General features: G+C 48.7%; 8 protein-coding genes across 8 annotated transcripts; 3 read left to right on the top strand and 5 right to left on the bottom strand.

Moving 5' to 3' along the window:
• Window positions 1-183: 183 nt before the first annotated feature.
• N7487_002392 (acetate uptake transporter family protein) lies at window positions 184-1,162 on the bottom strand (the record flags this gene model as incomplete). Its single annotated transcript, XM_056870139.1, has 3 exons — window positions 184-504; window positions 559-730; window positions 798-1,162. 3 exons carry the CDS (start codon window positions 1,160-1,162, stop codon window positions 184-186), a joined length of 858 nt encoding a protein of 285 aa, XP_056734923.1.
• Window positions 1,163-3,310: 2,148 nt separating this feature from the next.
• On the top strand, window positions 3,311-6,545 carry N7487_002391 (uncharacterized protein; the record flags this gene model as incomplete). Its single annotated transcript, XM_056870138.1, has 8 exons — window positions 3,311-3,466; window positions 3,520-4,046; window positions 4,102-5,165; window positions 5,217-5,515; window positions 5,564-5,634; window positions 5,679-5,768; window positions 5,818-5,844; window positions 5,897-6,545. Coding segments are annotated over 8 exons (2,883 nt in total), but the record flags the coding sequence as incomplete, so codon positions are not given.
• A 263-nt stretch (window positions 6,546-6,808) lies between these two features.
• Window positions 6,809-9,902, bottom strand: N7487_002390 (uncharacterized protein; the record flags this gene model as incomplete). Its single annotated transcript, XM_056870137.1, has 4 exons — window positions 6,809-8,316; window positions 8,367-8,640; window positions 8,689-9,250; window positions 9,481-9,902. 4 exons carry the CDS (start codon window positions 9,900-9,902, stop codon window positions 6,809-6,811), a joined length of 2,766 nt encoding a protein of 921 aa, XP_056734921.1.
• A 591-nt stretch (window positions 9,903-10,493) lies between these two features.
• Window positions 10,494-11,501, top strand: N7487_002389 (uncharacterized protein; the record flags this gene model as incomplete). The annotated part of the gene is made up of 1 exon (XM_056870136.1): window positions 10,494-11,501. One exon carries the CDS (start codon window positions 10,494-10,496, stop codon window positions 11,499-11,501), a length of 1,008 nt encoding a protein of 335 aa, XP_056734920.1.
• Window positions 11,502-11,539: 38 nt separating this feature from the next.
• On the bottom strand, window positions 11,540-14,230 carry tktA (transketolase tktA). The gene is made up of 7 exons (XM_056870135.1): window positions 14,162-14,230; window positions 14,047-14,111; window positions 13,779-13,918; window positions 13,593-13,677; window positions 13,247-13,541; window positions 11,824-13,187; window positions 11,540-11,773 (listed from the first exon to the last, which is right to left on the bottom strand). The coding sequence occupies exons 2-7, from the start codon at window positions 14,098-14,100 to the stop codon at window positions 11,660-11,662; spliced, it is 2,052 nt and encodes a 683-aa protein (XP_056734919.1). The 5' UTR covers window positions 14,101-14,111; window positions 14,162-14,230; the 3' UTR covers window positions 11,540-11,659.
• Window positions 14,231-15,996: 1,766 nt separating this feature from the next.
• N7487_002387 (putative phenol 2-monooxygenase) lies at window positions 15,997-18,233 on the top strand (the record flags this gene model as incomplete). The annotated part of the gene is made up of 5 exons (XM_056870134.1): window positions 15,997-16,037; window positions 16,094-16,307; window positions 16,371-16,861; window positions 16,919-16,953; window positions 17,014-18,233. The coding sequence occupies 5 exons, from the start codon at window positions 15,997-15,999 to the stop codon at window positions 18,231-18,233; spliced, it is 2,001 nt and encodes a 666-aa protein (XP_056734918.1).
• Window positions 18,234-18,426: 193 nt separating this feature from the next.
• N7487_002386 (sugar porter family MFS transporter) lies at window positions 18,427-20,156 on the bottom strand (the record flags this gene model as incomplete). The annotated part of the gene is made up of 4 exons (XM_056870133.1): window positions 18,427-19,131; window positions 19,191-19,608; window positions 19,674-19,930; window positions 19,995-20,156. The coding sequence occupies 4 exons, from the start codon at window positions 20,154-20,156 to the stop codon at window positions 18,427-18,429; spliced, it is 1,542 nt and encodes a 513-aa protein (XP_056734917.1).
• Window positions 20,157-20,481: 325 nt separating this feature from the next.
• Window positions 20,482-20,679, bottom strand: N7487_002385 (uncharacterized protein; the record flags this gene model as incomplete). Its single annotated transcript, XM_056870132.1, has 1 exon — window positions 20,482-20,679. The coding sequence occupies one exon, from the start codon at window positions 20,677-20,679 to the stop codon at window positions 20,482-20,484; it is 198 nt and encodes a 65-aa protein (XP_056734916.1).
• Window positions 20,680-21,093: the final 414 nt, after the last annotated feature.

Below are 21,093 nucleotides of genomic sequence, written 5' to 3'. Positions count from 1 at the left end.
GCAAAATACACCATGTTAAGCCTATGCACATTTAGTCGTAAGTTAAATCATAAAGAACAATCCAATTTGAGCCAAGTAAATCTCATCATCGTAATAATTATCGTACATTTTTTCGAGGTTGCCAAACTATTATTCGTTATGACCAACACGCCCCCCCCTAAAATCCAGCCATAGCGATGACCACTAAACAGCAGCAGAAGCCTCACGTCTAGAAGCTCTACCTTTCTCTGACCACGGGAAATGAAAGACAGGAATGATGAAAAAGCTGTTACTGTCATCCGCAATACCAGCCAGGGCACTATACCACGCCAAGAAGGCAGCCATGAGAGCAAATAAGCCGCCAGCTGTGAGAATTGGCGGATTAGGCTTTCCCTGGGCATCGCGATGGAGGTGTCCAATCCCAAGCAGCAAGAATGCCACATCTACACATAGGAAAAGGGAGAAAAATACCGCAGTCGATTTGACAGTGCACGTAAGGAGCAGAAAGGTGAAGGCAAACCAGCCCTAGGAGTTGTTAGATAAAGGAAAGCGGTGATTTAGATGGGAAAATTAACCTACCATAAGGAACAACCCATATGAATCGTAGAACATGTCAGTTGACCCATTGTCGGCTTTCTGAAGCTCTGACATGATTTGGAATCCAGGAGTAAAGGTGATGCCCAGGGCGATCCAAAAACCACCGTATGAAGACAGAGCGGTGGCACCAAATGTGTTTCCAGCGGCCATTTCCCTACCAGAAAGATAAATTCGTTAGTTCAGGTTCTCCCACAACGTATATTCCATACAAAAATACTTACCACATGCCAGCGAGAAGCTGAACTAGCCCACCGTAAGCGTAAGCAACACCAACAACCATATTAGGCTCTGTGATATCCAGCGTGCCCATGTTGATACATCCTAGTACAAAAGTGGTCAAGGCAAACCCCGAGAGACCTAAAGGCGCAGGATTTGCGAACTTTCGAAGCTTAGGCGTCCGATAAAGACCTGGTTGCAATTCGCCTGCAAAAGCAGGCAATCGGGACTCCACAGTATTCACGTGTGCTAGTGGGCCATAGTTCTCGAGGTGGGTCGGTTGAAAGTCCTCCACTTCGATGTTGGTGGTGGGCTCATGGCTAGATCCCTTCTCATGGCCGGGGTTGTCGGAATTTGAAAGAACAGTCATAATTGCAGCTTCTTGCTAATTATAATTGAGTTGAAGTTTGCCTCTATAATGAGTCGATGTAATGGATCGTATGTATTCTGAGATTGGCAATGTAAAGAGAGCACAAGATCTTTGATAACAAAAAGGCAACATTAACAATTCAGGAGAGGGGATATCACATTATAAATAGTGCCTGTGGGATTGCATTTTGTATTCCTCTCTGGGGAAATGATCTAAGCGTCAATGCGGGGTGAACCCTTACCCCAGGCGAACAGCGCAAAACAGGGACACGGCAGTGAGCAGGAAAACTCTTTCGGTATAGATGGTCGTGGGGTATACATCGGGGTTTCGTAAAATGCGGGGACCGAATTAATCGTTGGCTTTCCGTGGCGAGTGGCCGAGAAAGCTGCTCTCCACCTTGCCGATTAACACTAGTCTCGGCCGAGAACGACACAATTCTGTTCACGCCTCCGGCCGAGAACCACGCTCTAGCTCATGGGAAAAGTGGATTGGCATGTGAGAGTGGGTATAAACGCGAAATCATGTATGAGTTTGAGTCGTAATCTTCTTCCATCATCATTGAGGAGAGGGGAACCAGAAAAGAGCTACAGTATACGGATTATGCAGCGGCTCGGACATGGAGATATTGTTGACCACAGATAAGCTTCGGAGGCTGATTTAACCATAATCGATTATGTAATCGCCAAGGGTGGAGCCATCCGTTGTTAGCTCCAGGGTAATCTCGCAGTTGAAAGGGGTGTCCAAAATCCATTCATTTGATTGGATGGCAGTAAGAGATTTGCGATGAAGCTATACCGGATTGGACACGGCTCTGACAAGGATTAGCATCACCGACCCTCACAGACTACATTATACACGTTATGCAAGACATAGATTCCACGTAGCAGGGTCTGGACCCAAGGGTCTGTACAACATAAGAGTTCTTGGGCCCCTAAAGTGGGCAGACACTGTGACCGCACACTACACGAGAATAATAATTCACTCGGCCGAGAACACGTTAAGATAGACTTGTGTTATTATTCCTTCCAAGGTTACCAATGCACGGCCATTGTCACGGTGGACCAAACTCTCATATGAACCGCAGTAACAGTTCTTCTACTTCTTAAAACAACCCATTGGGCACTTCATTTCAGACCGTTAGTCGGAGATATTCGATGCCTATTATCGCCAATCGTCTGCGACATACTAGAACAGAGTCACAGATCGTGGCGCAAAAAGGTGAGGAATTATCTGTTCTGACCCCTGGGATTATATATATCAATATCCTGAATCTCGGGCCATACCCAAAAATGCGATAGCGGCCAGATCCAAAATTTATCGGGGGGTCTGGAGGACAAAATATCACCCAGTGGACTTGGTCTTCTGGAAGAGGAGAAATGTCTTCCTGTTGACAGCTTTGGTTACGTTTTTTTGGAGCCGGGGGGGTTGCCGGAACTGGAGGGTAAAACGACAACGAACGCGCCGCGTTTCTAAAAGGTGCGATTGTGTGGATAGTGGGCTGGAATGTTGGATTTTGGTAATATTGAAATTGACTGAGAAGGAGAAGCTATTGGATTAGGCTCAGCCGATTGAATCACGCTTCGTGATTGTCGATTTCTCGAACAGCTGCTAGCCTAAGCGTGACTAGACATCGAGATATTGTTAAAATACATCTCAGAAGCGACTCTGCAAAAACTGCGTATTTATGACAATTGGTATATCAGATCGATTGGTGTGACCATGAAGTCGATTGGTAGATGTAGTGTTTGGTACATTAAATCGGCTTGTTATTTCACGAATTGAGCGAATTTTTGCCTCTGGTAAGCTTCAATATCTATAAAGGACCTAAATACCCTCTCGCAAAATAGATTTTCTGGATTTTTGAACAAATTGGTGGCATATTAGGTAGTTGAGTATTAGGTATGTGTTGAGTGGTTGTGATGTTGGTAGCGGTGCTGAGTAATCCCTGTCCGCCCGCCCGACGTCAGAGTGCCAAGATCGTTCCCAGGGAATGCATAGAACTTTGCGGAGAACCTCACAATTGCCGGACATCTGCAGGCTGGATTGTTCCACACGCCCTAACACTTTCATTACCTGCGCATGTCACCTTAATGGTCACTGGATTCAATGGAATGAATAAAAAGACGTGGATCAACTGTCAAACCAAGAACGCCGAACATGCAGCCTGTGGCGGGGCCCTCCAACCCGTCTAGCACCACCCAACCGCGAAGGTCGCCCTCGGCGACAGGAAATCCTCAGATTACCCGGAAACGTGTGATATATAGCTGTCAAACGTGTCGTCGGCGCAAAGTCAAATGCGACAAGGTAATCTTCCTTAGCCCAGGAGAAACTTACCTGAACTAAAACATTGTTTCTAGACACTTCCAGTATGTGGAAACTGTGCGAAAAACAGTACCGAGTGCACCTACGACGCAGAAGCACAGAAAGATGACATGCGACCCAACCGCACCCGCCGGGCGAATAGAACCAAACGACGGAGAGAGATTGAACACTCGGAGGAAAATACAGATGAACGCCGGCCGACCTATGACACTTTGAGGCAGGCATCATTATCAAATGGCCAGAAAACAGATTTAACCGCGGTGGAAGCCCATCTGGCTCAACTTGTATCGCTGGTTGAGCGGCTACGGAAAGATAACCAGGCCCACGAATCAACAGAGATGCAAGCGACTGCATCAAACCCTAGCGTGGAAACGGCACCGAGGAAAGAGGGCAATTCTCGGAGTGAATCGATCGTGGATCGACCTGGCAGTCCGTTTAGCGCTGGTGCTGATTGTAGCAGCGATGATTTTCCCATCCCAAAGGGTCAGACTACGGATTTGGTTGATCCACTGGAAACTTCAAACTTGGGTCACATGTCATTGGGGGATGGGGGGAGGTCAAGGTCAGTACCAACGCACTAGGTCAGATTACGTTTAGGTGTCTAATTTTGAGTTTAGATATGTTGGAACAACATATTGGGCTAACATTTCCCATGAGATGGAGGAGCTCAACCAATTACTTGGAAACCAGAATCAGTCGCATGATTTAGCGGCATGTAGTGATACCGCAACCGAAGTTTCTAGCAAGCGAAGACAACGCAAGGGATCGATAAGCAGCCAAACCACCAGCCAAACCACGCGCTCTCCCTTTCCGCTCGTCTTCTCAGAGCCGATTCAGAAAGCTGTCTGCATCCCATCGGCCTATCTATCACCGAATGATAAAGCAGTTGAGCCATATATGCTTGAACATGTTCCGACGAAATGGCAGAGTGACATTCTCTATAAGGCATTCATGTCTGGTGTCCACTCGCTGAGTCCTATCATTCACCCTCCGATGATCTTAAACCTTTACAAAGCCTTTTGGGAGTGGTATGACTGCAAAAGTTATACAGGGGAGCCATATCCTAGTCCTTCTTTTATTCCACTCCTATATGCGATATGGTTCGGAGGCTCAGTTTCAATTTCCATGAGCACAATGGAGACGGAGTTCAATACTTCGTCACGAGCTATGCTTTCGACAAAGTATAGCGAAGAGGTCACTTGTTGGTTGGCCAAGATCTCGTTTCCCCACAGTGTCACCCTTCACGGTCTGGCGGCCTATCTTATTGCGCAGACAATTTTGTCAAGAGAGGAAGAACCCTTGGCAAGTAGTTTGTTTGTTAGTTTAGCAGTGAGAGTGGCGCAGACATTGGGGTTACATCGGGATCCCGCCCATTTTAATATTGATCCATGGGAGGCAGAGTTTCGACGCCGATTGTGGTGGCATATCATGCATATGGATGCCGTTATCGCGATGTCGAGTGGGCTTCCGCCATTGCTTACCGATACGACCTACTGGGATGTTCGCGAGACGAGCGAGGTCAAGGACACCTTGGTGGGTACCGCCGAAGCCAAACAGTATGAAGAATTCGTTGCCCATGGCCAGCGGCCACCCGATAATCCAGACGACCCGACTGTCTGTGGTGGGCCGTCGATAGTGAACGTGTATTATTTGAACGCGAAGGCCAAATGTATAATGGCCCGTGAGTGATTCCGGGCTTAGATATTAGGCGCGTGGGCTAACCTTCTCGCAGAGTCTGTTCGTAGAATACTAAAGATCCAGCTGGGCACGAAACCTGTAACAAGAGGGGATATGGTGGAACTGCGCTCTGTCCTTCACGATCTTCAAGTCAAACTCAACTCCATCATAAGCCGAATTCCAGAGGCAACGGCAACTGAAAAACCAACAGCGTTTTCAAAACGAGGTCCTCATTCCACCGCTGCGGAGCTTCCCATTGAAGGTCCATCTGGATGCTCCGAGCAATATCATTCAGAAGTCCTTGTCGCATTTCATAAATGGGCCCGGATTATCTTGTCGTTGTTCATTGATAAGGTGGATAATTTTCTGCAGAAATCCCGTTTGGCACTAACATGGATGTAGGCATTTTGCGTTGCATACCAACCATTCCTCAGAAATCCTCGAAGTCGAATCTGGCCTGTAGCACGCCAAAGGTAAGTACCGCGACTCATTGAGCTACTAGGTCTAATTCAAATAGTGCGCTACGCCATTGTTACGCATTCATGGAGAAGTTCATTCGATTGGCGACGGATCCCGACTTTCAACCGTTCCAATGGGGCTGGCCTGGGTGAGCATTCCGATTGTACAAAAAGAAATTTTGACTAATAATCGCCAAGGAACCACCAGCCCATGCATGCAATGATGTATGTTGAAATCTAGAGTTAGTAGGGTGATAGCCATACTAACTAGATCTAGGATTATTCTCATCGACTTGTACGAACGACCATATAGCCCCGAAGCCTCCATGTCTCGCGGATTTGTTGATCAAATTCTGTCGCTTTCTGGACCGGACGGGGGCGTCGTAAGTGGCGGAGATGACATCTTCACACAACGCCCGTTGAGGAATGGAGGCCGAGAGGCCTGGGGCATGATTCGTCGTCTGCGCCAAAAGGCCTGGCAAAAAGCCGGTTTGAACCCACAATTGCCCTGCACGGGACAAGATTGGTCAACCGAGACCGATTTTGCAAATGTCCCATACTTCAAATCCATGTCATCTGAAATTGTGGCCGCGCCTACTACTAGCGCGGCTGCAACTACCACTCTCCCGTCATACGACGAAGCATTTGCTCCCAGCTCAGCCTTTGCTCGTTCCTCCGCCGCTACTATCCCGACTCAACAATCCCTCGTTAACTCTTCCACGGTGAATTTCCTGGACACCGCCAGTCAGAATATAATGCCCGCTCCTGAGCCCTCTGCCCCCCTTATGATTGATCCGAGTCTCAATTTTGACTGGGGTGAATGGGACAATATCTTTGGGCAATCTTTACCTGTCGCTGATGAGCTTATGGAACTCGATCAAGTCACGGGGCTTGCATTTGCGGACTTGGAAAATGGCGCTATGTGAGACGATCATGAAATAGAGACAAATAAATATCCTACCGGGGCCTATTGCTCAATCTCTGCCTTTCACCCGTACACTATACATTCTTCTTTTTTCTACACTCCACATGGGGTGTTGGTCGTATATCTCTTCAACTTATTTGGCTGATCGGAATGCAGGTCGAGTGATGGTAAGGAATGTCAAAATTTGCCCAAGAGCCATAGTTCTATACTAAATTTAGTAGGATATGTAGAAATGTATAAGATAGATACGCGTAATATCTGACTCTATGTACTGATTTCATCCAAGATCTTCGAGCCAAGAAGCAGAGATACCCTGTCAGGGACAAGACATTCATCTGGTTCTAGCGAGACACCAACTCGTCTTGATTCAATGATATGTTCCTCGTCGTAGGGATCGCGGTGGGAGAGAACTTCGATCATGCGAGTGTGCCAGTATCCGTCCAAAAATTCCATGACGGGGAGACCAAGCTCGTCAAACTTGATTTTGAGTTCATCGAGAAGTTTTTCGAGTTCAATTATTCTTAACTTTTCTTCGTCAAGAATCTCCCTTATCTCTTCCTCTTCTCTGCTCTCGAATTTGAAACGATTGAAGATATAATATTTTTCGATGCAACATGAATGTTTTAGACCCAATGCATCAAATGTCAGAAATCTAATAACCTCCCAGCCAATTTCTGTATCTCCTCTAGTCCACCAAAGGAAGAACTGTATCAGCTCTCGGACCCAAAAGCTGCGTTCCTTAATCCCGAGGATGGAAAAGAAATGGACGACATGTCGGAGCAATACCGACATCGTAGTACACCCACCCGAGGAGCAGGGACAGAAACATCCATCCCGAACCGACGGAAGGAGGAAAACGGACTTTCCGAACTCCACGACAGCCTGCTTCCAGTTTTCGTAGGTCGACCAGGGGCCTGGTCCGATTGTACGAAAGGTGAATAATTCTTCCAAGAAATTATGGACGATATTCACCCCGAGATTATGTGCTACAGTTGCACTAGTTCCAGGTACCTTTTCATATGGATCAGCGCCTTTTGAAACTAGCCAATGCATCTTCTTCGCGACTTCTCTGTGCCGGTGAACCAGGTGATCGCATACGACCATGAGAGGCACATAGCCATTGGAGTCCAGCTGAGTGACACCCCTGAAGCCGACTTGGTAGAGTTCGTCCAACGTCTCGGCAGTGAAATATGAGCAATGGTAAGCCGATTCGCAACCAAGATTGTCAGTCAAATAACCATGCGAGATATTTGGATCAATGGATATCCCTTGCTCTTTTAGTCGAGCTTGTATCTCTGAGGTGTGTATATCGAATATCGTAATCTCGCCAGTCTTCTCATCGTTTGAGATCAATTTTGGAAGTTGATCAGCGGGCAAGCAAGATTGGGCCAAATGCCAGAGTTTCTTGTGTCGCACGACCAATTCACTAATGAGAAGTGATTTCATTTTGGGAGTGCTTTTGCACGTTTGGACTTGAGCAATATCATACCAGTTGAATGACCATCCAGCTTCAAGAAGAAGCTTGACTGACTGATAAGTATCCTCGTTGTTATTGTCTTCAAAATAAGGGATTTTTGCATTCTTGGCCTTTGGCGTTGCACCTGCCTCTAGTAAGATGCCAATTCCTTTTGGCCACCCGAACGCATAATCAATCAAAGATGAAGTGCCATCTATTATCTCATTTGGGAAAACTGTCTCCGAGTTAAGGGCATCTCTCAATTCATTCTCAGACTCTTGGAGTAAGATCCTTGCGATATTCGGAAGTTTTATTGCTTGGAGCAAATTAGTGTTGTTAAATGGGACACAGCAAATGTTCACATACACTCATCGCTTCGGGAAAGCAGGTGCCGAATACCTTGCCTGTCTGCTAGAGAATGAGGAGCGCAAATAGCGAAGGAATAGCCAAGGTCGAGCAGACGCGAGCCCAAAGAGCATTTTTTTCTAAACATGGCGAAGTTGCACCAGTGATAGAATGTGTTACTTCCATGGTTGTAGCCCTGGTTTGGCCTGGAACCACAATCCAGTAAGAAATTGAGAAGTCTGAATGATTGTTCTGACAAACCCAAGTCCACCGAATGAAGAAAGATGGAAAAAATCTATTTGTGTGAGAGGAATGTGTGGGGTCGGAAAGGGGTTGTGCCTACATCAAAAAGTGAATATGAGGCCCCTCTGCCGGAAAAAATTAAATCAAATGGTGATGCCTCTTGCAGATCGAATGCATGCTGCAGCTCCTGCATCGTGCGATCCACGAGTAATTCAAGCTCGTTTGGTGTTGTACAATGAATACTGTCAAATTGAAGTTCGTTCATAATACGCAATCCCAGACTGTCCCCTCCGTCCAATAAAGGATGCAGATGCAATAATGGAGCAATTGAATAACCCCCAGCTCCCTTATTAAGCAAGAACGAGGCCCGAATAGCAAGGCCTAACATGCGACTACAATAGTAGTAGGATAGGCTGATGAATTTCGTTTCCTTGTGGGGTCGGTGTGAACGAGCTGTGCATGCACTGTTGGCTGGATTGCGGTTCTGACAAGCAATCAATGTTCCATGAGGTGCTTTTGTTCTGCACGAATTTGAGCAAGTTCCATCACGACTCGCTCCAGCAGAGGTGGTCTGTTTCATATGTCCACCTTGCGTTGCTATTGACAAAGACGAGCTCAATATAGGCAGTTGTTCTTGTTGTGCACACCATGATTGTAACAAACTTGGCGGTAGCTTTGGTAGATCTCGCAATTTCAAATTCTGAACTTAATTAGTTTGGTCTAAAGTATGGGTATAGGAAGGAGCACCATCTCCTGCATCTCTTGAACCACCCCCCCAGTAAAGCTCGAGTACTTTGGGCCGAATAGCTAATACTTAATTAGCACCTACATGGTACTTCCAAATAATTTCTTCAAGCCCAAGCAAAAGAAAAGAGAAAAAAAGAAACCTTACATCTGTAACGCTGTGTGGAGCACCACCTGGATGCTATCCAGATCACTGGCCATCTCACGAAATCCTTCTTTTCGAAAGGGATATGCGCCTTTTTTGAGCTGGAACCGGAATGAGTCTGGATCGGAAGTAGTAGATGCATATCGGTCTGTTGCAGTCTTGAGCCGTTTTATTACGTGCTCAATGCTCTTCGCCTTGTTTTCAAGGTCACTTGCGATCGCGGGGTCGGTGGTACGGATATCTTCGATTAGTTCCCTCAAGGCTCTCAACGGCATACGAAGCCCATCGGCCTTTTGGCCGATGTTTTGGATGTCCTCGTTGAAACCCCGCCATGCCTGGCAAAAGGAGACAATCTTCCCACAGACCTGTAGACCGAGTGATATAATACCCACGGCTGTACCGGCTACAGAGAGAGGATCAGACATGGCTCGATAAAGTGGAAATTGAGAAGTGGTGAGAGTGAGCTCTGGGTGGTTTTTTACTTTTCAAAGCGTTCCAGGCAGTGCATGACCGGCGCCATGTGTCGTGGCGCCAATCAGATATCCCTGTTACTGGTGAGGCTGAGTATGGCGAGGCTGATCACGAAGGAACCCATTTGGCCCGTCATTTCTGTCAGGATGATATACTTAACATACATCAGGGATTGGAAGCATTTGATATTGATCGGATAGGATCCCTATTTTAGGTAAAATGTAGGTGTAGCCTCTGTAACTTACATAGGTTGTCCACTCGACTATGTGTACACAAGTTAGAAAGGGGAGGACTAAGATATAAGCTCAGATATGACTCGACTAAACATGGATGTTTTTCTAGCTATATCATGGAGTGTAGCCCTATATTTAAGGGCATATAACGTACTATCGTACAATACCTCCGAGGTCCGCCGCTCCCCGCATGGCCCCCTCCATTCCCCACTAATCGGCGAACATCTCCGAGACCATCTATTCCGTATACTTGGCTACCTCTCTCTTTCCTACCACCCTTCTACAGCCCCAATCCCCTAAAATCCAAAAGCCATGGCAACAGAATATCCCCACCGAATCGCCCTGCTCGGCCTCGGCACAATCGGCCTCTCAATGCTAGCAATGCACCTCCGACGCCCCGACACCAGCATAACAGTATACGACCCACGCCCAGACTACGAATCCCAAATCCGGAGCACACTCCCCTCCCTCCTCGATTCCCCAGGATCAACAACCCTAATTGACGACCTAATCCGCACATCCCGCCTAAAACTCTCCACCACCGTCGTCGAAGCCATCCAAGACGCAACAATCATCCAAGAACAAAGCCCGGAAGTCACATCCTCGAAACAGGCTCTCTGGAAGGAAATCGCCAGTCTCGCAGGCCCAGATACACACCTATGGAGCAGTTCATCTGGAATCCCCGCATCGGTACAAGCATCCGGGTGTTCAGCCGCAGACCGTGTCGCGGAGCGGTTGGTCGTCGCGCACCCGTTCAACCCGCCGCATCTGATGCCGCTTGTGGAGATCGTGCCTGGACCTGAGACGGAAGCTGAGAGGGTTGAGTTTGTGAAGAGGTATTTTGGCGATATACCCGGTCCCGCGGTTTCAGGTGGGGATCAATCGGCTGTGCAGCATTACCGGCCTATCACGTTGCATAAGGAGATTCCTGGGTTTGTGGGGAATAGACTTGCTTTTGCGTTGCTAAGGGAGGCGTCTTATCTTGTTGGGGAAGGGGTAGTTTCGGCGAAGGATTTGGATTCTCTTGTTACGGCTAGTTTGGGGCCGCGGTGGGCTGGGAGTGGTGTGTTTGAGAGTTATCATGCTGGTGGTGGGGAGGGTGGGATTGGGGCGTTTTTGCAGAAGCTTGCGCCGACGATTCAGGATGTGTGGGGAGATTTGGGACATATTGATATTCAGGGTGAGCAGGGTTGGAAGGATTTGGTCGTTAAGCAAACCGAAGATGCCTATGGGCCTTACACTCCTGAGACTAGGAAGAAGAAAGAGGAGATGTTGAGGGATGTTGTAGAAATGCAGAAGAAGAAATGGGGAGAGTTGTGATCAACTTTGCTAGGTAGCGAATAGATGATTTACGGATAGGTTACTGGGAGAAGTGAACAATAGTAGAGTGCTCTATTCGCATCCTTGTATATCTAGAGGGCCATAGCTCCTCTATTAAAAAACCAAAACATTTTGTTACGTCATATTCGTTCCGCCCTTTACAGGATCTGCTGGAAAGCACGGTTAATGGGGGAGCGCACGGGGACGCCCTTGTAGAAGTCGATGGTGGCAAGAGCACGCTTGCTGATGCCCTCGGGGGTGAACTCGAATTTCTGCGGATAATTAGTAAATGGTCATGGGAGAATGAGTGGAAATAACTTACGGCGTACACCTCCTTATAGGGACCGGAAGCACCGAAGCGGTTGAGACCGAACTGCTCGTGAGAGTAGCGCTCCCAACCCATGGTGGAGCAGGCCTCGACGGACAGCACAGGGATGCCATCGGGAATAACCTGGAGACGGTACTCCTTGGTCTGGGCATCGAAGACCTCGAAGCAAGGAATGGACACAACACGGGCAGCAACACCGTGCTTCTCCTGGAGGTATGTGGCGGCCTCAATGGCGATGCTGACCTCGGAACCGGTGGAAACGATGGTGACGGCAGCGTTGGGGGTGTCGACAGCGACGTAACCACCCTTCAGGGCGTTCTCGAGGGTGGAGAGCTCAAGCTGGGGCAGGTTCTGGCGGGTCAGAGCCATGACGGTAGGAGTGTGCTTGGAGGTGATGGCGGAGTAGTAGGCAGCGCTGGTCTCGTTGCCGTCAGCGGGACGCCAGACCATGCAGTTGGGCATGGCACGGAAGTGAGCCAGAGTCTCAATAGGCTGGTGAGTGGGGCCGTCCTCACCCAGACCGATGGAGTCGTGGGTAGCGACGTGGATGACACGAACGCGAGACAGAGCCGACAGACGGAGGGCACCGGCGGCGTATGAGACGAAGTTGAGGAAAGTACCACCGGCGGGGATGATGGTGCCGTAGGCAGCCAGACCGTTCATGACGGCAGCCATGGCGTGCTCACGCACACCGTAGCGAATGTAGCGACCAGCCCACTCGCCAATACCAAGGTCAGGGGGCTGGAAGTCAACGGCGTTCTTCCAGCGGGTGTTGTTGGAGCCAGTCAGATCAGCGGAACCAGAGACCAGCTCGGGAAGGACATCGTGAATAGCCTCGAGACAGGCCTCGGAAAGCTTACGGGAAGCGACAGCAGCGTCAGTAGGCTTGTAGACGGGGAGCTTCTTCTCCCAGCCCTCGGGCAGCTTGCCGGAGAGACGGCGAGCGAGGTCAGCACCCTCGGTCTTGTACTCGGCTTGGTACTTCTCGAAGAGCTGGTTCCACTCCTGCTCCTTGGCAGCACCCTGAGCGGCGTGCTTGTGGTACAGGTCGTAAACCTGCTGGGGGACAGCGAAGCTCTCCTCGGGGTTGAAGCCGAAAAGCTTCTTAACGCTCTGGGCATCGTCGGCCTTGAGGGGGTTTCCGTGAACACCGCCGGTACCGGCAAGCTTGGAGCCGAAACCAATGGTGGTGGTCAACTTGATCATGGAGGGCTTGTCAGTAACCTGCTGACACTTGCGGATGGCAGCCTCGATACCCGCGAGGTCGTTGTCACCATCCTTGACCCACTCGGTGTGCCAGCCGTAGGACTCGAAACGCTTAGTGACGTCCTCAGTGAAGGCACACTTGGTGTCACCATCTGTGGAGATAAGCTGTCAGCTTTTTATATCTAGCTTGGGGTACTTGAGCCAATCTTACCAATGGAGATGTGGTTATCATCGTAGATGGCAATCAGGTTGCCAAGCTTAAGGTGACCGGCCATGGAGGCAGCCTCGCTGGCAATACCCTCCATAGCGCAACCATCACCGAAGAACATGTAGGTGTAGTTGTTGAAAAGCTCGAAGCCGGGCTTGTTGTAGACACCACCGGAGTGAGCCTGAGCCATGGCAAGACCAACGGCGTTGGCGAAACCCTGGCCAAGAGGACCAGTGGTGACCTCAACACCGGGGGTGTCGTGAGCCTCGGGGTGACCGGGGGTGATGCTGTCGAGTTGCTACTCAAGATTAGAAAAAGGTTGCGGTATATATTTCTCTGAGGGACTTACACGGAAGTTCTTCAGGTCATCAATGGTGATCTTGTATCCGAACAGGTGGAGCAGAGCATACTGCAACATGCAGCCGTGGCCGTTACTACCCAATTTGAGATTAGTCGATATTCCAAAAACATGGTCATTGTCGTTTCTGGGTGGAAAGAACCAGCCTAACTTCAAATGACGGGGGAAAGCACATACGAGAGAACGAAACGATCACGGTTGGCCCAGTCAGGGTTCTGGGGGTTGAAGTTCATCATGTTCCACAGAACGTGGGCAACGGGAGCCATGCCCATAGGGGCACCGGGGTGGCCGGAGTTAGCCTTGGAGGTGGCATCAACCTAATAGCGAAATGTCAGTCAGATTTTCCAAACTATATGCATTGAAGCTTCATATGAGGCTAGAATCTCCAATCTTGCACCCATTGAAGGCATGAAATGGAGTGGCGATTGCCCGGAGTTCAACGTACCGCGAGAACACGGATGGTGTTAACAGCCAACTGGTCCAGATCAGTGTAACCCATGATGGCGGATTCTAATACCGTTAGAAATGAAAGTCATAGGAAGATAGGTTAAGGTACATACATTTTTGAGTGAATGGAATGATTTGGGAGAGATGGATGAGAGAAGAAGAGAAGAGGGAGGGGAATGTATTTGTTGGTGGGGGTATGATGTCGGGTGGGGAACTATTGGTGGCTTGGGAAGCTCAACGACTTAGCTTACAGTGTTCAGGTCACATTTAACTGAGAAAAATTATTATAGAAGTCTATTTCCGGGAGTATCTACTCCGTGGACTATCTTACAACATACAGGCTGAATCAATCGAATTGTTCTCTCTCTACGGAGTAAAAAACGTGTGTATAATCTCTTATCCATTGCCTCCATTATTGCATCATGAGCTGAGTCATCAATTCACCCGAGGCCAGGGGCCACAGGGCTACAACTATATATATGAAAAGCCACATTATATGCCACTTGAATGTTTCTACTTGTCCTATCTCTATTACTCCTGTACCTGTATTTCTTGAATTGAAATCCATCAATAGCCGTTTCTCCCGCTTGTGATCTCAATGGCCCGCATTTTCCGACACTCTTCCGGATTGACATCCACACGTTCTTTTAGTATACACCGGGAGCCACCCGGAGGACCCTGCTCCGACTCACAACCGGCCTTTCCACGGAGTGAAATTAGCCGAATCTCCTTCTATGTCTCCTCAATACCCGTGCCGATGATCAGCTGTTCAGCAGAAAAAAAAATCTGCTTTAATGGAATTGGTACTTTGAAGACTCCTTGATAGCTCCTTGACAACTCAGCGCCTGCAGACGTGGCCGTGCATCGGATGACCTAATTAAGCCAATCCGAGTAAAGATCGAAACACCAATGAGAATGCGAACCTGGAATATAAGTGGGATGGCAATTCCAAAGAATTTCTAATGCGACCCCCACAGGGGAAATTGTATGTCGTCGCTGAAACGTGTTGGGGAATTCACCGTGAACATCCCGGTGTGCCAGAAGGAGAGTAGCGCGGGACAAACTATAGAGTCACGTGCAAAGCATATTTGAACTATACATCTATGTGATACAAAGTACCTCTATAGGCATCTTGGTTTCTGTTGAAATGCATGATATTTGTATAGCATGGACAACGAGCTACGATTGCCTGCTATTTGCCTGTCTTCGTCCAATCCCGTATCCGAATCCACATACACCTACAACCTAGATCCTTGTTGTGCTTCCCCATAAAGTCATTGTCACCCAGGATTACAAGATGAGAATCTCCCAGTCCAATATCAAATTCTGAAAGCGAGGCTGGCATCGAATCATTCATATTGCTGCCTTCATCCATACCATGAATAATAAGCATTCAAAGAGGTCACGGCCTTCCGATGCAATCGCCACCCCCGGAACCTCAACTCCGACGACTGTGTGAGAGGAAACTTCGGGCAAAATCCTCCGCCTCGAATTCAGTCCTCCAAGCCCACGTTGAGCAACATGGTAGTCAGGTCAGCCTGCGCTACATGCATACATTAAAAATGGGTCAACTCAGCTGAGAGAACTCCATGTCACAACATAAAGAAAACCAGCACACCTGACTGATACGACCTGGATATCAAAGCATATTGATATGCACTCGTGCTAAATATCATCGTATGTCGAGCTTATGAGGGGAACTACTGTACAAATGAGCACGGAAGACCCTTGGATGAGGAATGATTTTGGGTTCCTACAACCACCGGATTGTCTGTGACTTGAGTCAGCTTACATGGGGCCAGGCCCCTCATTTTAGGAACCTGTAGTGCAGCATTGCCATATTCATATATATAAAGTATACCTGTATTGAGGGGGCCATCGCCCAAATTTCTGTCCACGGGTCATCGTTCCGCATATTCTCGAAGATATATATATCCCGCTACGCGATATGGACACAGAAGGAAAATCAACGCACTCCCAAACCGATGTGTAAGTCCCCATTATATCTTTATATTTACGCAACATAGTCTAATATTCTCTTAAAGACTCATCATCGGTGCTGGGCCATCTGGCTTGATGGCAGCCTACTGGATGGCTCGCTGTGGAGTCAACGCACGCATCATCGACAATCGTGATACGAAAGTATTCCTAGGCCACGCAGACGGGCTTCGTGCACGCACGCTTGAGTTGTTCGATGGCATGGGATTTCAACACCGTGTTCTGCAGGAAGGATCTATCTCCACGGAAGCGAACATTTGGGTGTGTATCACCTTGTTTTCCCGCCGAGGTTAGGGCTTGCCTGACGACATCATGAGTGAATAGGTCCCCGGTCCGCAAGGAAAGCTTGTCCGACAGGCTCAAATTGACATCTTTAAGGTTGACGAGTCCCCCTTCCACAATACACGCTTGAACCAAGGACGCATTGAGCGGTTCATTCTCGATAGTATTCGGGAGCACTCTGACCTCGACGTGGAACGGAGCGTGATCGCCGACTCTTTGGAATACGATGAGGAACTGGGTAATGACCCCAACTCGTATCCCATCACCGTTAAGGTCCGAGTTCTTGGTGAAGATGATTTGAATCGACCACGTGGACAGGAAATAGACGCCGAGTCTGAAGCGATTGGCAACGAGGTCAACCGCAGTAACTTACTTCCTGATGATTGGGCCGATCTAGCCCCGCGCAAGAAACCACAGAAGACGCAGATCGAGACGATCAAAGCCAAGTATCTGATCGGGTGTGATGGTGCCCATAGCTGGACGAGGAAACAGCTAAACATCCCCGTGGAAGGGTCTAACACGGACCACATATGGTGAGTGGTACTTATTATCCGCCTGTGCTACAGCAGCTGATACAACCAATTGTACAGGGGCGTGATAGATGTGATACCCCTCAGCGACTTCCGTAAGAACAACCCACTGTGTGCTCATCTCTTCAAATGACATCCACTAAATGAAATACCAGCGGATATCCGCCGCGTAAGCGTTGTGAACAACGCCGCAGGCACTATCCTTGTGATCCCACGCGAGCGCGGGTTAGTTCGCTTCTACGTCCCTGTACAAACCTGCGAAGCGGGTACAACCGACCGATTCGACCGCTCAAAGATCACGCCGGAGCTAATCCGAGAGCGTGTCCAAGCTATCTTCGCCCCATTCACCTTCGAATTCAAGGAATGTAGCTGGTGGACGGTGTACCAGGTCGGACAGCGGATCGCCACCCAATCTACAAAGGACAACCGGATCTTCCTTGCTGGTGATGCAGTGCACACGCACTCACCTAAAATGGGACTTGGGATGAATATGAGTATGCAGGATGGGTTCAATGTTGGGTGGAAGATTGCTCTTGCCGTGGCGGGGACTCTCAAGCCTGAGATCCTTGATACCTATGCTTCAGAGAGACACCCGCTTGCGGAGATGTTGCTTGATTTTGATCGCCATTGGTCGCCTATGTTTACTGATCGGAAACCTGGAGTGGCGGATACGAAAGCTTCGGATATGGCCCTTGTTGCGGGCAAGTTCGAGGACTTCGCTGATGGATGGAAGGTCTTTTATCCCGCGAGCAGTCTTGTTCGGAAAGCTGAAGACAATGCCGAATTTTCTTTTGCACGGCACATGATTCCTGGAGAGAGAGTCCGACCGGTGAAGCTTCGTAACCACGCTGATGGTGGTACACGATGGACAACAAGAGCGTTGGAAAGCGATGGGCGCTTTCGCATTCTAGTTTTGGCCGGGGATATACGGAACCCCTTGCAGAAACAACGCATTGAAGTCTTGAGCCAGGCTTTGGCTGGGCAAGCTGGATCAGGTATTTCACCACTAGGTCGCTACTTGGATATCCCCGGCCGATTCAAGAGTCCTGTTGATGTCCTTACCATCCATACTTCACCGTGGAATGAGGTAGAGTTCTTTGATTTCCCAGAGATTCTACATCCATTCGATCCGGTGAATGGATGGGCATATGACAAGATTTGGTGTGATGACGCCTGTATGTTTGACCGATATTGTGATGGAACGGCATATGAGAAGTGGGGGGTTGACCGGGTCCTTGGGGCGCTGGTGGTCGTTCGCCCGGATCAATATATTGGATGGGTGGGTGAACTTGGGGATGTGGAGGAATTGACGCAGTACTTGGATGGAATTCTTGTGAAGAAGTCGCCGACAGACGAGGTTGCCGAAGTCATCTAGAGAGTATCATACAGGACAACAGGAATACCGAAGGACAAATTCAAACATAAATTGGTGCAGGCTACACGCTTCGAGGTAGCTGGCTGACTGAATACATAACAATGTTCTGACAAAAGAAAAGAAAATAAGCAAGACTATTGTTGGTACATGGACAATTGCACTATCTTTCGCAAGCTCACAACCACCTCCATGCTTACGCGCGTGTCTCAGCCCCCCAAGACCCATCTTCCCGTAGCTCGGTAGTAGGATCAGCAACATGAGACGAGCGAGGAGCGTCCTTATCAAACGAGCCCCGGATAACGCTTGGTTCAGCAGGGAACTGGAACTTCGAACTTTTCCACGGCTTCACCTTCATCCGGTACATAGTATCGATCTCCTCCAGAGTACGGCCCTGTCCCTCCATAACAGCGAAGCAAACCAGACCCGCAGCAAGGAAAAGGCACCCGGCAAAGACATACCCAAAGCGGAAGTCAATGGCGCCGGTAATGAAGGGAGTGAAGAAGGCAAGGAGGAAGTTCCAGAGCCAGTTGGATGCAGTCGCCAGAGACATGGCTTGGGCACGGTATTGCGAAGGGTATAGCTCGGCGATGATCGTCCACACCATGGGACCCCAGGTACTGGCAAAGCCAAGAATGAAAAGGCAGGCAAAAACAACCATAACCACGCCGGCAGTTTTTGTTCTCTCAGGGAACTCGTGATCGAGGGAGAAATGGCCCACTGATGCAAAGATCATGAAGCAGACGAACATCCATAGCGCGCCGGTTATGAGAGAACGGCGTCGGCCCCAGTGCTCAATTAGATAGAGACCAAGGAATGTTGTTCCAAAGTTGACTCCGCCTAGAATCATCTGCGTGACATAACTGTTCTGGATTCCAGCGCCCTTGAAGATCGTTGTTCCCTGGTATGTGTCAGTCAGGGCACTTTTCTTTTTGTTAAACCAAGATCTCAAAAACTCACATAATAGAAGAAGTAATTAGCACCTGTCAGTTGCTGGAGAGCTTGCAGGGCGACGCCAACAGCGATCCGGTACGCCATTGTCGGAGCACGGAACATCTGCATCCAAGTCACCTTCCCGTTGCGTTGCTCTTCCTCGTGTTTCTGTCTGATTTCATCGAACTCGATGTGGAGAGCGCGGTGGTTACGAGGGATACCATAAACCTTGGAAAGTGTGTTCATAGCTTTCTCCACGTTTCCGTGGCGGTAGTCGTAGCGTGGACTTTCAGGGAAGAACATCATGCCAACACCAAGGATGGCGGCCCAAATATACGTGATACCCATAGGGATACGCCATGAACCGGTGTCGGGGCGAGCTTCCGTTCCAAAATTTATACAGTTGGCAACGAAGATTCCAAGTGTAATGAATAGCTGATATGTACTGGGATGAGTTAGAAGACAATAGTCTAGTTTTGGGATGACCCTGGGGCTCGTTATCCAACATACCTAATCAGCGATCCTCGAATGTGTCTCGGCCCTGATTCTGCTTGATACATAGGTACCAGGAGAGAGACGGCACCAACACCGAGTCCGGCGACCCAACGACCCATGGCGACCTGGTACCACTTGCCAAATGGTGATGATATCTGAATGGTGATTCCAATACACACCATCAGAGACCACCAACTGATACACCACTTTCGTCCGAAGCGGTCAGCGATCGGCGCTGCAATTAAAGCGCCTATCAGAGTGCCAATTGACAACTGTAGCAGAGTGTTAGCATATGTAGATATGAGAGCAAAAAATGAGAAAGAGGGTACCGCTTACCAAGGCAACAATGAGACCCGAGCGGACATTACTGAAATGGTAAGTCCCATCTGATTGAAGTTCACCATATCGCTCAAGGAAGTTTTCCATCTCCAAGAAGCCGGAGATTTGACCAGTGTCATAACCGAAGAGAAAACCGCCCATAGAGACGAGAATACCCATAATGAATGAGCGCCAAGTGAGAAGCGGAATAGCTGTGTCGACCTCATTACCGGGGCCTTTCTCATGTTCATTCGTGGAAATCGACCCCCAGGGGCCTGAGGGTCTGCATAGAGGTCCTGCGGACGCTTTTTGAAGATCTTATCGAACATAGTGCCAACGAGTACTATTTAGCTGTAATATTTTCGCTACTGGGCAACTAATTTTTTTTTCCGTAACTCCATGCGATACTGGATCAACCCTTCTTATACAGGGACTGACCAAGAAAACCAAGGTTGGGCAATATACCGCAGTGACGAAAGCCGAGTGTCTGGGGACTCATACCAATTCAGGCAGGACGCATCAGACCGATGACACGTTGATCCAAGAACTCGGGCATAGGCCCTTCAAGCTTGCGCTTATATCCGCCAGAAAAAGAGATAATCCGGGGAATTTGACATGGATTTGGCAGGTTGGCCGGTTCAGCTGCGGCGTTTCCGGGTGGTTCATCATTGCTGTTGGTCAATATAGCAACGTGAGATTCCATGTCCGAGATTTCTGAGTGGCGCGGAAGTCTCGGCCCTCTGGGCCTCGTGATTCATTTTTTTCTGGGAGCGAATAATATTTCTGGGGCAATTAACCACGCGATGACCTGGGGTCTGGAGAAGTAGTGATGCAATCGGTGCCAGCCACAAAGCTTGGCATTCACCGGGTGCACTCTTATGGCAATGTTCACTTGTTGGATTTGAATCAAACCACTAGTAATCTCGGGAGCTAAACATATCAAACATTCTAGAAATTCATCAGAGAGGTTTTCGGTGACTGCACTGTTTTAAGTGTCGCCCATAGGTGAGTAAGTATACATCCTCTTTTTTTCAAGTTATTACAGTAATTGTATATTATTCTCTTAAGCCTAGGAAGGAACTAATGAATAAGCTGCTTGACTCGATTATAGACTTCG

Source organism: Penicillium crustosum (genome assembly GCF_028827405.1).
Source record: "Penicillium crustosum strain IBT 35664 chromosome Unknown utg000001l_segment0_segment0, whole genome shotgun sequence".
Classification (NCBI taxonomy): domain Eukaryota; kingdom Fungi; phylum Ascomycota; class Eurotiomycetes; order Eurotiales; family Aspergillaceae; genus Penicillium; species Penicillium crustosum.
The sequence above is the reverse complement of the archived record's forward strand: the minus strand, read 5'-3'. Positions and strand labels throughout refer to the sequence as shown.